This window comes from Chenopodium album, chromosome 16, assembly GCF_948465745.1.
Source record: "Chenopodium album chromosome 16, dcCheAlbu1.1, whole genome shotgun sequence".
In the NCBI taxonomy this organism is placed as follows: Eukaryota; Viridiplantae; Streptophyta; class Magnoliopsida; order Caryophyllales; family Amaranthaceae; genus Chenopodium; species Chenopodium album.
In genome coordinates, this window is record NC_137849.1 from 9,500,953 (window position 1) to 9,515,738 (window position 14,786).

Here is a 14,786-nt window from a genome sequence, read left to right on the forward strand (position 1 = left end):
TGGGCGTACCTTAGAACTCAATAACCTAGAGGGCACAACTTAATAAAATCCAAAATTAATTTAGAGTAATATTGTTAAGTGGGGTTGATAGAAGGGAGAATTAGTTAAAACAGAAATCGAGAAATCCTGCTCACAAATTTTTTTTAGCCTACTACTTGTACTTTTGTACATGTAAGTATGTAACAACCTTATCCAATCAAGCAACCAGGCCACAATATGAAATCTGTGACGTAACTGATCCGTTTGTCCATAAACCCACAACCTTGTTCAAACAACTTTCATCCCACCATTACCTTGCTCAAAACCAATGGCATCAGTGGCTCCGTTGAACTCTCAGTTTCTGGTTAATCCATTGAAACAACCTCAACTCGCAGCGGCACCTTCTAACTTATCTCTACTTCCGCCATCGGGTCGCCGCCTTCGCCATCGAAGTCATGGAGCAGGGACTAATCATGGTGCCTTCAGAGTCAGAGCTGCCAAGCTCCCTGCTGGTGTATGTTATTTCTGTCTTCAGAATTTTTAGTCTGCCAATTTAAGTAGTTGTCATATAAAATCATTACATGTGAGATTTAATTTTTTACACGGTAAGATACGGGGTGCTCCTTTTATCACAGGAGAGGTGGGGTGAGGATTTAACCCTAGTCACTTCTGGGGAGAGTGGAGGAACAGTCCCTCCACTCCTCATTAGTCATTACATCATTTACATGTGAGATTTGATGTAATGTGCATGATTATTAAAAGTATGCTAAATTATGAAACTAATTAGTTTATTAGAAATAAATGAATTGTTCTCTTCACTAGAATTATTGTTGCGTTGTGCCTAAAATGAGAGGGGAGAATTAAAGGCTGAAAAAGGGGTTGTAGAAAGAAGGAACTCATGAAAGTGGTGGTGGTGGTTTAATAAAGTTGGAGTGGCTAAAACTTGTATTACCCCGCAATTTTGCGGGTATAGTATATACAACAGGTTTAGTCATCCCAGATTACATAAAAATTAATTGCACAAATGGGTAACTTTTATGTGATTTAGGTGAGTAAACTTGATGAATATTATTACAATAGACTGATTGTATACGTCTTTGATATATATTGTTCTTGTATATAATTGTTGTTTCGCTTTGTTATAATTAAACTATGGTGATGGACTGATGGATTGACTTCTTTGATATATATTCCTTATGGCAATGCCTAGAGAAAGAACTTGGTGACAGCCATTAAATCTAAATAGGCCGTATTTCATTGATGCGTTAACCTGTCATTTCTCCTGCCTAATTATGTCTTAAAAGAAATTGGACCTTAATGGATCATTATTGCAGGTCATATCAATCATGCATAGGATTCAATTTTTCTCATCTCGTCTCTTCTGGCCTTTTCTCTGTCAATTTGGCTGAATCATTTGATTTGATCAGGTGGTGGTGCCGAAAGTAGAACCTAAGTTTAAGCCCCCATTTCTTGGGTTCACCAAGACTGCTGAAATTTGGAACTCGCGAGCATGCATGATGGGCCTCATTGGAACGTTCATTGTTGAACTTGTATGATTAGTTTCCCACATCTTTCTTGCTCAAACATAGTTGATTGTTTCTTTGAGCTTCTGATTTATGCTTATATTTTGGAACTTGATCATTGACGATGTTGTTTTTGTCAGATATTGAACAAGGGGATACTACAACTTATAGGCATTGAAATCGGAAAAGGGCTTGATATTCCACTTTGAAGAGTGAAGCCGTTTAGAATTTCATGTATCATAGTTGCTGTAACTGTAACACTGTATATTTTCAATTACCAAATTTTGCATGCTTTTTTAATCGCTTCAGAAGCGCTTCATGTAGCGTCTGCTAGAAAACACACTGGATACGAAAGCTCTGCAGTCGAGCAACAAGTGTAGTGTGATGTACCAAGCCAATAGGCCAAGGTGTAATCAATCAATCTCCAGAATCAGGCTTATTATTGCCTAATCTTACAGCATCTTTTTATGTGTTGGGTATAGCTATCAAATAAAGAGGTAATTTCGGAATAAAAACACTCAATAATGAGCAATATGGCCAATCTCCGAGAGTGGAAAATAGCTACTTCCTACACCATCTTGACAACTTATATGCCTCCATTACTATCATAAGAAGAGCAACTTCACAGTTCACACTACTATTATGATATACCACAGCACTTTAAAATGTACATGAAATTATTCCTTATGATAGACAACAATTTCATACAATTATTTTGGACTAGACATGGCTTAGAACAGATCAGCAACTAGAATTTCCTAGTGTTTTACCCACTAAATCCAAAATTGCCAAGTACTTGCGCAGACAGGCCATAAAACAAACACAAGTTCTCATTTACCCCACATGACAGAAGAAATGTAGAATGGTACAAATCAGGTAGCAAGACAAAATTAGTTGCTTGATTTATTTTGTACAGCATCTAGAGACTCACATATCCTTTGATACAGAAGGAAGTTTCAGCATCTAAAGTGCTCTGCATATCCTAGTATCAAGAACCAGGACTTTGGAAGAAGACTGAGATATGTCGAGTGCTTCTGCAAGTGATAGCCGACGATTTCTCCACCAAGCCTCTGCCCATTTCTGCATTCTTTCTCCTTCAGCATTTCTGTTTTGCTGGACGCTAAGTACTTCACCATAACCCCCTGCATAAGAAGTGAAGATTATTAAAAGTGATCATGGACAAAGGAAATGAAAGTAACAGGTAGAAGCTAAAGATATTTAACATTTACAAAGTTCTCAACTACAGGTAAATAATTAGAAAATAAGGAATGTTAATGAAGTCCACCACAGCACAAGAGAAACAGGGCTTCATCCAAATAGGCAACAGATTTCAATGTTCATTCAAAATATGCAATACCATAAGACTGAACACATTTCAGATAATAAGATACTAAGGAAAATCCAAGAGATGATGAATCTCGTAAATTATACTGGACCAAGCATACCTCTGGCAAGGGCAACTACATCCCTTTTATCCACGTTTTCTCGAACATGCTCCTCATTTGCTTTTGCATCTAACACAATGAAGAAGAAATTAATATTGGGACATCCACTTTACTAACCATTGGGTAAAAAAGAGAGATGTTTCAGCGCAATGGTATCGTACCATCTGTCTCTAATGGAGGAGCTTTTAGCATATCTATAGCCTTCCTGTAGAGTCCCTGTGGAGCAGAAAACGTAGAACAGACAACTGAGCAAAGCAGATCACATTCCATGAGGAAAAATGAAAATAGTAGAAATCCAAATGATAATCGACAAACTTAGTCAATTGGTCAAAGGTCAAACAACATTCTTTGACAAAATTAAGTTTTTGCATGAACCAATGTATAGCAACCATAGAGATGGCCTACAAGTCGTTTGGACTGTGTTTAGTACAGGCCATATTCAAGCAACAAGTCCATTCATATTAATTTCAGGCCCATTCGAGTTTATTTAGTTCTGGCCATATTCAGATCTTTTGCCAATTAACTTAGTACTCCCTCCGTTTTTAAATACTTGTTCCATTTCTCCATGAGCAGAGTTTTAGGAAAAACCGGAGAAAATAATAAAATATGGAGGTAATGGGGTAGGTGGAAGAATAAAAAATTGTAAAAAGAAAAAATAGTTGAGAGAATTGGAGGAGAGAGAATATGAAATTAATAAAATATGATTTATGTTGGCTCCACTAGTTGAGAGAAGTGAATTAAATATTGTAAAAGCTTTCCAAATAAGGAAATGGAGCAAGTATTAAAAAACGGCCGAAAATGAAAAGTGGAGTAAGTACTTGAAAACAGAGGGAGTATAAGATAAGTTAGTCAACAGGTCTTATTAGTCACACAATTTTTGAGTCTGGTACATATAAGGTTATGTAAATTCAGGTACAGCTCAGGTTGGTCGGGTGATTTGGATTAAGTTATTGGTACAGATCAATTTTTCCATGCCTTTGCCTTTATCATTGTAACAAATCAAATCAATTAAATAGAATTGGTATGTGATTTTACAATGTAATATTCCATAAGAATACATCATATTATTCCAGTTTCCAAAAACTGCCTTTTGATTGACAAAAGTAGTTTCTCTTTGTTCAGTTTCATAACTACTCATAGAACTTCAAGAATCACATACAAAATGCTAATAGGATCCATCCTTTAACAACATGCTACTTATACTGATGTCATACATTAGATATTTTCATTGTTTTCTAAATATCTTGAGTCACGACGACTTTTGATGGTCGTCTCATCAATTTAAGGCGTTATGATGCCAGTCTCATTCCCCAACAAATTAGCTTTTCAACTTCCAGAATTTGGGTTCATGTGTATGGATTGCCACTTCCGTATTTAACGAAGGCATGGGCAAGAAGGATCTTTGTTCATCTGGGCTACTTGGACCAGTTGGAGCCCATTGTGAATGCCAGGCTTCCCCACATAGCAGAGCTGTGTGCACTGATGGTGATTGACATGACTCAACCACTGATTCCTGGGTGCTATATCCTAATTGAAGGTGACCGAGTGATTTGGGTCTACTTCAGGTATGAGGGTGTTTTTCGTTTTTGTAAAAGATGTGGTAGAGTTGGACATAATTCTGGAAATTGTGCTTTGAGAATTGATGTTGTGGCAAGGCGACTTTCTCGTTGTCTTGAAGTTGTTGAAAGGGATGGTTTGAGGGTGTTGCATGGCCCCTTAGATTATCCCTATTACACTAATTTTATCCGAGGTTTGCTAGATATTTTTAGGTTTTGCAATATGGCTGTCAATTTGACTAGGTTGGAAGAGCCGGAGGATGCACCCTTGCGTGCAAGGAATCAGTTTGATGATAATTCTGACTCTGACTTTAACTCGGATGAAAGACCCGATACAGTTTACTTTGCAGGTTCTGACAGTTCAAGTAGCTCCGGGGTGGAGGATGGCAATGTGAGGGAGGCAAGAATCGGTCAACAGGTTGTCCGCCTCTCTCCAGGGCGGCGCGATTAGGGCTGAGATAGGACCCGTATGCTGAGTATACGATGCCGAAAATAATCCTCCGTCACCGTCGAATCTGGGTTTGAATACCTTTTCAAACTCGCGCAACAACACTCGACCTCCAACATCATCTTATTCACCTATAAGGGCAGCTTTTCAGCCTTATAGGGCGAATAGAATCAACTCAAGTAATGTTTTTTCTTCTTCTCCGCCACCTACAATTCCTCAGTTTGGTGGTTCTACCTTTGAGGTGGGGGAGTCGTCTTCAGCGGCGGCGCACGAGAACTGGAAGATGGGCAACCTCGTACTCTTTTTCAAGTTTTAGGGATTGAAAATTGGAAACAAGAAGGCACGATAATTGAAGCAACTGGGTAGTTACAAGATGTTCCAAACCTTGATATTGGTGCTTCGAACTTGGGTTGTGCAACCAAACGAGGTGCCAAGGGTAATCTCTGATTCTTATGATGATTTTCTTGACGCTAATCATTTGAATTTTGTGGCGGAAGGAAGAAGATTAGTTCAATCTTTATCTCTTTCAAGGGCACAAAGGGTGTTTTCGGATCGCCCTAGGGCTTTGTTCCTGCCGGATTCACCGCACTCTTTTGGTGGCGAGTTCCAAAACTTGCCAATGACAGAATTCGATCCGCCAAATTTGCCGGTGTCGCAGCCTGGTTCTTCTCATATTAATGAATTTTTGCAGGAATACCAAGAAATATCGAATGTTCGCCAATAAATTCTTGTGATGATGAGAATGTTAGGGCTAGCTCTTATGACTTAGGCTGGCTCGAGAAAAAAAAGACTAAAAACTTTATATAGGTGGCTGACAAGGGTGGCTTCAACATCTGGATGCGTGATAAAAATGGGTGCTTTGAGTTAAGTCAAAGGCTAATACTGATGTGGATAATGCGAGGCTGCGGGGGGTGAAAGCTAGCTCCGATGTGTTCAAGAGGGGAGGTTGAAAGAGGGCTGCTGCTGCTACCTCTTTATCCTCCTCGGGCCTATCAAAGAAACAACGAAGTGAGGAGGTTACTTCGAAACTTTATGACGATCTTGATGCTTTTGACATGGAGGTGCAACAAGTTCTTATGGATTCTATGTTTATTCAAAATGGTGAGGAAGCTACGCCGGATCTGCTCCCGAAGGATTTATGAAGATAATTACTGGGAATTGTAGGGGGCTTAATGAACCACTTTCCCCTACACAACCTTATTTAGTGTGGTTATTAGCAACTAATTTACTTTCTTTTATGTTTCTTTCAGAGACTAAAATGTTGTTTAGTGATGTTAGTAAGTTGGTGATAAAGTTTGCTCCTAATTTTTCTTTTGGGGTAGACTCGAATGGTACTAGAGGAGGACTTGCTTTGTTTTGTTGGTACTTAGGAGATGTCTTTTGTATTACCTACTCTCCTAAATTTTATCTTTTGTAAGATAGTTGATGTTAATGAAACAAGTAGACATGTTTTGTTTTTGTATGGAGCGTCTAAGGTTGAGGATAGGGCTAAGGTGCGGGATGATATTTCGTTGCTTTTACATAATTCTCCAAATGTGTTGATTATGGGAGACAAAAATCAATTGGAGTCTTTGAGTGATAAGTTAGGGGGTTCTAGTGTGATAAAGGGGCTGAATAATTTTCTTGATTGGAAATTTCAAAGTGATTTACTTGGCCCTCGTTTTACTTGGACAAACAAGAGATTGGGATCAGAGTTAATTATGGAACGGCTTGATAGAGCTTATTCCTCATTTCAATGGTTTATTGATTTCTCTAATGGTAGGTTAATTCATGAACCTATAACAAATTCGGATCATGCGGCGATTACTTATGATACCAACTCCTTGATTTTGAAGTCAAATCGGCCGTATCAAATCGAAACATGGTGTTTGGTCGTTCCGGAAATTAAGGATTTTATTGCTGAAGTTTGGAGTCTTGAATGTAATGGTTCCTCCATATTTAAACAGGCTCAAAGATGCAAGTGATTGCGCCATAAAATACAACAATGGTGTTTGAACAAAAAAAAGATTTGGGGCATTAATTGGAGGAGGTATTCGAAAGAGTTGAAGGATGAGGGTGCTGATATCAGTACTTTGCAAGAGGGGATAGACTATGTGCAAGCTATTAATGAACAAATTTCAAGGAGTACCATGGAATTTCATTATTAGCAACAACGTATGAAGGAGAGATGGATTAAGGAAGGTGACTGCCCCTCCACCATGATGTATAATCGGGTTAAGCAATGGCAGAAAAGAAGAGAGATTGTCACTTTGAGACAGGGAGAAGATGACCGGGTGATTGGCCAAAAAAATTTGGAGGTTTTAATTTATGATACCCTTAAAAAGGTTTAAATCACAGCTAGGCCGATTCCGAATAACCGAGAAGAAAGGATGGATTTAGTTCTTCAGGAACTAGATTTACCCTTAAAAAGTTGTCAGATCTAATTCGACCTATTACTGCATAGGAAATTAGAAAGGCGATGCTTTCTATACATAATCTAAAGGCGCCAATGTTTTCTGTTTTCTAACACTGGGATACGGTTGGTACAATCGTTTTTCTCTACACGTTACTTGTAAAAGGAGCTTAACGCTTCTCTATTAGTTATGATTCTAAAAGTGGATATTCTAGAGTTAGCTTCGTAATTCCGCCCTATAAGTCTATGTAATACTATTTATAAGTGCATAGCCAAATGCCTTGTAAATAGAATGAAGTTGTTTCCGGATCTCATTACAAAATTTCAACATGCTTTCGTGCCAAGAAGATATGTGGAAGATAATGTTCTGATTAATACTAGTAATGAGGCCTTCACCAAGGCTGTTATCGAGTTAGATATGTCCAAAGCTTATGATCGGGTGGACTAGATGTTCCCGCTTAAGGTCCTAAGGGTGTACAATTGGGTTCGATGGATTTCACAGTGTGTGTCAACGTGTCTTATAGAACACTAATTAATGGCAGGGAGGATCCCTTATCCCCGTATCTGTTTCTTTTTTGCATGGATATTTTATCGCGCATGTTCTCTATGGCACAGAATATTAAACAAATCAAGGGACTACGGGTGACTCGGAGATCACCACATATTTCACACTTATTTTTTGCTGATGATGCTTTGCTATTTTTTCAGGTTACCAAAGACAGAGATCCTGAAAAGGTTTGGCAATGTTTCGAGACAACAGCTAAACTTGGACAAGTCCTTTGTTAAATTTAGCAAGCTTTCCAGTTCGTGTGCTGGAGAGGCACATGTTGGCAAGAGGGGGGCATTCCAGTTTTTTATTAATAAAGTGTCCCGGAGGATTATGTCTTGGAATGTTATAAATTTATCTCAATCGGCAAATAAGCATTTCTTCACACGTTATGAAATGCTTCAAGTTGTCGGTTTCTATTACTAATAGGATTGATTCTCTGATTGCTCATTTGCTCATTTCTTCTGGGCGGATAAAGGGGATACGGGTATGGGCGAATAAAGGGGAAAAGGGTATGCACTGGGTGAAGAGAGATACTTTACAGCTCCCGAAGGGTATGGGAGGTCTTGGGATTAGTTCCATGGCTTGCTTAAATAACGCTTTGTTATTTAAACAAGTTGTTAGAATGCACTGCAACCCAGAGTTGTTAGTGGCTCGTGCTTTGGAGCCTAATCATTGCACTGGTAATATTTCGTGGGGGAGAAGGGGGCTTCGATCCGTGGGGGATAAGCTAGTCCAAGGATACGGTTAGAAGATAGGTAATGTAGAAAGAGTTAAAATTGCTAATATAAAGTGGGTACAAGGTACAAGCTAAGGTCTGACCTTCGCCTCCATGGAATTGGTTCCGGTAGGGTGAATGATCTAATCTTGGATAACCCAAGACAATAGAATGTTGCGATAGTGCGAGACCGGTTTGAGTGGAACACCGCAAAAGAGAATTCTGGAAATGGAGTTGCCATCAACTGATGAGGAGGATATGCTTTTTTGGAACTATCATCCTCCAAGCAATTATACTGTAAAGACTGGATATGCCTTTCTAATGCGTGATTTTTCTATGGTTAGGTAACTGATCATGACTACTCTTTCTTCAATCTCATTTGGAGACTAAATATTCCCCCGAAATGGAGTTTATTTTTATGGAAACTGGTTATGAATGGGTTGACTGTTAAGTCCAACTTGCTAAAACGAGGGGTGGAATTGGAAGGTACTTGTGATTCGTGTGGTATGGTGGAAGAAGATTTGCAACACCTTTTTAGGTTTTGCTCTCTTACTCTTACTCCGTATGCTTGGAAAAATTGCCCTTTGCATATTAGCGCTAAAATTGATGAATCTACTCTTTTAAGACACTGGATTCAGCATCATATCCTGCTTTTTGATAGCGAGGATGGGAAGCAAAGTACAAGATTACATATCTTTATAGGAGTATTATGGAGTTTTTGGTTAACAAGGAATGGCAGGGTTTTTAGGAATGAAGGTGGTTACCTAGCAGATTATTTCAGACATTTTGATCTTACAACGAATAGTCTTGCCTCTTTCCTTAAGATAGGTGTAATAGCTTCAAGTCTCTCACGAAATTTGGGTATTAATGGGGATCAACCACCGGGTTTTAGCAAGATCAACATTGGAAGTAGAATGGAACTTCCAAGCGCTGCTTTAGAAAGGGATATACAGGTGGTTATCATGGTTGATGGATCTTGGAAAAAAGATACGGGACACACAGGTTTTGGATGGGCTTACTATGTCGATGCTATTAACTTTTTGGATGGAGGAGGGGAGTATGGTACGGCACTTTCGGCTTTACATGCGAAAGTGATAGCTTGCTTGAAAGCTATAAAATGGGCACGACTGAAAGGCTATCAACGTATTACTATTTTTACAGATTCTATAGCTCTTATTTAACTATTACGGCACCCCAATCAAAGGGAAGTGAGATTACTATGGACCATTGGGGAGTAATTGAAGGTAGGAGGAATGTTACATTTGTGTACGATTTGGAAAGTGAGTAGGAACCAACTAACAAAAGCGCATAATATTGCGGGTTGGTGTAGAAGCAATTTATTTAGCTTTTCTCTGTAACTCTAGTTTTAGTTGCTTTTGTCAAACAAAAAAAAAAAAAATTAAGTCCATATAGTCATATACTCAAAGTGGTACCAATACAGAAGCAACAATAAATGAAAATAAAAGCCAGAAAGAGACATTATGAATGGTTATTTTAAAGTCATTGATGCAACGGTCTCACCTCTTGTATCAAGAGAGAGCTTGAGCGTTCAGCAATTGCTTTCTGTCGATACAGGAGTGCTATGCAAGTTAAGACAGCTCCCACTTTAGGATGGTGTGTGCCTGCAATAGATCAAAGGGAATATTTATTATTTTTACAAGCAGCTAAAATTAACCCGCTTTTTCAGGAGAAAACAAAAATGCTACCAAAAGATTCTTCTGCTTTATTCAATGCCCTCGTCATAATCAGTTCTGCCTCCCCAAAATTCCTGATAAAGCACAATTATAACAACGATCACTTCATTTGAACAAGTTCAGAAGAAAAAGCCACGACCACAGGAATATCATTTACAATCTCTACTTACCCCAAATGAGACTCAAGCTGCCCCAAAGCACACGTGGCTGCCAACAGAACTTCTTCTGGTGACATATTGCATGCCCCCAAGTCATATGGATAATTGAAATTCTTCTTCTCAGATGATTCATCAATTGCCTTCTGATACAACTCCTTTGCAGCATTGAAGTCCCGCTTAGCATGCAAGAATTCACCATATGACAGAGATGCATTGCCTAACAAGCATGACAAGCTCATTAAGGCATGTAAAAGTCAGACATTTATAATAAGCTCGAAAGAATGAAATCTCACCAATGCAGCCCTCATCTTGACAACCTTCAAAGAAGCCCTTGGCTACAACCAAAAACCTAGTCATTATAGAAAAACCAGTAAAAAATATTTTACAAACCAACAGGTCAAAAATTATCTCTTTACCTGATTCCATATCTCCATGAACTATCTCAACCAAGCCTTTAATGGCTTTAGAACGTGCACTAAAAACTTTATAGCCACGCTCATCACCAGTCTCCAAGCTTTCATGCTCCAATAGTTTCAAACATTTATCTGCGAGCACTGATGAGGTATCATCCTATACAAGGAAGAACAACCCAAATGAATTTACGCTGTTCATATAGATAGTCATTCACTAGAGAAAAACAGACACACATTGGGAAGTAGACATACTAACGCCACCATAAGCATAGACTAAGAATCCATAATAGACTACAAAGTTACTTGTATAAAAAGGTTCAAACAATGATATTTATAAAAGTGCAAATATTTATGCCTGGAGGATCTTACCAAACCGATTTCTAAATTGAGCCCAACAAGTGCTTCCATTGCAGCAACTACAGCAGCAAAGAATTTGTAAAATAGAACTGTGAACGAAACTTATGCATCCATGTAATAACACAATTGTATTGTTTCAATCTTACCTCTTACACCAACATAAGAACTACTTAAATCCTGGATCATGAGCAAGGCTTGCATAGCTTCATCAATATTCCCCCTAAACCAAATGAAATGAACCAATTTATTAGCTTCAATCATCATCTGAGCAGCTAATATAAGAAATATCACAATTTTATAGTGTTGCTTGGCAAACCTTTCAGACAATAGACTAGAAATAGCAAGTAAAATCACTCCCTTGGTATTCTCTATAGTAGCATCTGGCCCTTCTTGTGATTGAGAAGATAGACCCTGCTCCAATACCAGCAAAGCTTCCCCGTATGATTCATCTGCCAAATGCCAATAACAGAAAACATTTTACACTAAGAAAACAAATAGAGAAGCAATCAACGTAAACTAAATGGGCAGAGACTCTGGAAAAATACATGTTGCATTTTCACCCAAAATAAATTGAACAATTTTTTAAGTTTGAACAGAATCAACAAAAATTAAATTCCAGAAAGTAACTCAGCAATAATTGTATTCCTAAAGGCATCATTTAATGACCCTTATCTTTGAGGAAGATAGCAAAAGCTTCAAATTTCACAATATGTTCATTGTGGACCTAATATATTCTGGAAAGTAAAACTTCCCAATAAATTAGATAGTGCCCATAATTTGAACAAAATAAAGAGAAACAGCAAAGCAAAAAAATAAATCCTGAAAAAAAAAAAATTAAACCTATTTCCCAATTGGAGAGAGGGAATAGAGAGACCAGTTTTCTGAGAGCGAGCAAGGCCAAGAGCATAATCAATCATTTGCAGGGTAACCGGGTTGATATTTGGGACATGATTGGCGCAATAATATCGGGGAGGTGAATATGACAACGGCTGAAGAAGACGCCGAGAGAAGAGGCCATTTACAGCGGGAGTTCTACTGGAGGAAGTTATGCTGGTGCAGTTAATCCCCATGGCATTTCTTAGGAGTTTGTGTAGAGCTGCTGCACGATAATGAGACATTTTTCTTTTACCACTGACGGTTCCTGATTCAAATTTGAACACTTACATGGCATAAGATCTAACATCACAAGTCAGTTCATGACATATATAATATAATTCCCTATGGACTGTTAGATTATGTAAATAATCTAGTGTATATTAGTCTTGTAATTTACTAGCATCAATATATATACAAGAGAGTATACTAGGGTTAGGGCTAAGGATACATTAGTAAATTACAAGACTAATATACACTAGATTAGTTACAATTTTAACATGGACAACATATTTGAGAAACAAGATGAAATTCAATATTAAAAATCAACTCAATTTAGTTCCCAAATTCCTAAGCAATTATAAAATGAATCCAATTTAGATTTTGATTTGGATCAGATTCAAGGCCTTCTAAAGCAAAATCAAGATAACAGAATTTCATAAAGCGTCCTTAACTAAACATAACAGATTACAGCACAGCAATGATCGGCTAACTTCATCAATATATGCTTTATTCAGTAAAAAAAAAATGTACATGTTGTAAAAATAAGATTAATTCAGTCAGATTTAGCATTAGCAAAAAAGTCAAATTCAACAAAATAAGTTGAAGAGAACAAAGCCTTGGTGATAATTTCAAATTACAATTCAATCTTCAGACAACTCCTTTATTCGCATAACCTTAGATCGCCAATTGGGCTCACTTCTATAGCTGCCTGCTCAAGCTCATCAAAATCAAAATTTTCTCTTAGTGCCTGTCATCTCCCGCCTATTCAATGTGACAAGCCCCGATGACTAATTTTATTACAAGCTTGAGTCAGAGAATGCCATTGATAACAGAAATTGGAAGCTTAATTTCCAAGTTTATCCTGTTCCCTATCTCTAAGTTATAGAAATTTTCTTTTCGCTTAATTAAACTTAAGTCTTCAATATTTCTCCTTGTCAATAATAGCTCGTAAATTAAAGTTTAGAGGTTTGGTTATTGTGATACAAATGTTATAATGAGACCTTTTGTTCTTGATAATAGTGACTCATAATTCAAGTTTAATAGTTTCTCTATTAGTAATTTATATGTAAAGGTGAGAATTATCTGAAAATTTGCATGCTTCAATTTTCTTAGAACATTATTATAGTCGATTCGAATCAACATTGTACTAATTGTAAATCTGTAACTTGTATAGATTAAATAACTACAACAATAATAACATAATAAGAGCCTTCTAATGCTAGCAATAGACGGCGATATCAAAATTTGAGAAATTGGAATGCCATTGACTTCTAAAACACAAGAAATGAACATTAGAATTCATCATATAACATTCAATAGCTAATTTCCAGCATTTAAATTGCATATTAATTTCCCAAGTGCAACAAATGTAAATTCAGTAGCTAGTAACCCAGTAATCATATTAAAGCATGAACAATGTCAAAATGATAATCAACAAATTGTTATAACTAAAAAAAAAAAAAAAAAGTTGGCAAAAATGACAGATTATAGAAATACAGTAACAAAAAACAGAAACTAAAAATTACACCAATAATTAATTAGGAGAAACAATTACAATTTAAAAAATGGAAAATTGATGAATAAAACGAGTTGGGGTTCAATTACCTGAAAAGTAGGGAATGATTATTTGAAATTTTTTACCAAATAAACAAAAATATATATGAACTTGAGTATGAGAATTTTTTTGCACTTGAAGTAGAAATTGAAATGGGGGTTAGGGCATGAATAGACGACGGCACCGTCGCCGGCAAAGTTTTGGCGGTGAAGGGTTTTTGAGAGAAGGGGTTTAGTGACTTCCTAGGGAGGTTGAAAAGGCAAGAATTTAATGAACTTTATTCTTATTCTTATTCTTAACCCCTATTCACTAACCTTATTTTTGCTGAAGTGAATTATTTTTAATTAAATAAAATTATATTTGCTGAACTTAAATTATTTTTATTGAAATGAAATTATTTTTGCTAAAGTGAAATTAATTTTACTGATTTTCTATTATAATTCTCTTTTAAAAAAATTAATTTTTACCGAACTGAAATTATTTTTACTAAACTGAAATTAATTTTGCTGAATTGAAATTATTTTTACTTAATACTTCCTCCGTTTTTAAATACTTGCTCTATTTCTCCATCCGCGGAGTTTTAGAAAAATTGGAGAAAGTAATAAAATAGGGAGGTAGTGGGGCAGGAAAAAGAATAAAAAAATTGTAAAATAACAAAATTAGTTGAGAGAATTGGAGGTGAGAGAATATTAAATTAATAAAATATGATTTATGTTGGGTTCACTAGGTGAGAGAAATGAATTAAATATTGTAAAAGCTTTTGAAATAAGGAAATAGAACAAGTATTTAAAAACGGCCGGAAAAGAAAAGTGGAGCAAGTATTTAAAAATGGAGGAGTATTATTTTTTTAAGGTGAAGTGAACAGGGTCTTATTCCTAATTGTTTTTTTTTCCTTCTTTTAAAAAA

At 36.8% G+C, this 14,786-nt stretch overlaps 2 protein-coding genes across 2 annotated transcripts; one reads left to right on the forward strand and one right to left on the reverse strand.

Annotated features, from left to right (window-relative positions):
* The first annotated feature begins 223 nt into the window (after positions 1 to 223).
* Positions 224 to 1,962, forward strand: LOC145586217 (light-harvesting complex-like protein OHP1, chloroplastic). Its single transcript, XM_081642994.1, has 3 exons — positions 224 to 493; positions 1,407 to 1,529; positions 1,643 to 1,962. The coding sequence occupies exons 1-3, from the start codon at positions 308 to 310 to the stop codon at positions 1,709 to 1,711; spliced, it is 378 nt and encodes a 125-aa protein (XP_081499120.1). The 5' UTR covers positions 224 to 307; the 3' UTR covers positions 1,712 to 1,962.
* Positions 1,963 to 2,161: 199 nt separating this feature from the next.
* LOC145586215 (uncharacterized) lies at positions 2,162 to 14,109 on the reverse strand. Its single transcript, XM_081642993.1, has 13 exons — positions 13,931 to 14,109; positions 12,105 to 12,371; positions 11,547 to 11,679; positions 11,377 to 11,450; positions 11,243 to 11,289; positions 10,877 to 11,030; positions 10,754 to 10,795; positions 10,473 to 10,677; positions 10,315 to 10,376; positions 10,130 to 10,230; positions 3,109 to 3,163; positions 2,948 to 3,016; positions 2,162 to 2,644 (listed from the first exon to the last, which is right to left on the reverse strand). The coding sequence occupies exons 2-13, from the start codon at positions 12,346 to 12,348 to the stop codon at positions 2,466 to 2,468; spliced, it is 1,365 nt and encodes a 454-aa protein (XP_081499119.1). The 5' UTR covers positions 12,349 to 12,371; positions 13,931 to 14,109; the 3' UTR covers positions 2,162 to 2,465.
* Between the last annotated feature and the right edge of the window lie 677 nt (positions 14,110 to 14,786).

Coding starts and splice junctions, on each gene's coding strand:
- LOC145586217 (XM_081642994.1), top strand. CDS start 308: ATGGCATCAGTGGCTCCGTTGAACTCTCAGTTTCTGGTTAATCCATTG. Junction 494..1,406: donor CTGCCAAGCTCCCTGCTGGT/GTATGTTATTTC, acceptor TGATTTGATCAG/GTGGTGGTGCCGAAAGTAGA. Junction 1,530..1,642: donor GAACGTTCATTGTTGAACTT/GTATGATTAGTT, acceptor TGTTTTTGTCAG/ATATTGAACAAGGGGATACT.
- LOC145586215 (XM_081642993.1), bottom strand. CDS start 12,348: ATGTCTCATTATCGTGCAGCAGCTCTACACAAACTCCTAAGAAATGCC. Junction 3,017..3,108: donor TCCTCCATTAGAGACAGATG/GTACGATACCAT, acceptor TCATTGTGTTAG/ATGCAAAAGCAAATGAGGAG. Junction 2,645..2,947: donor TGTAGTTGCCCTTGCCAGAG/GTATGCTTGGTC, acceptor CTTCTTATGCAG/GGGGTTATGGTGAAGTACTT.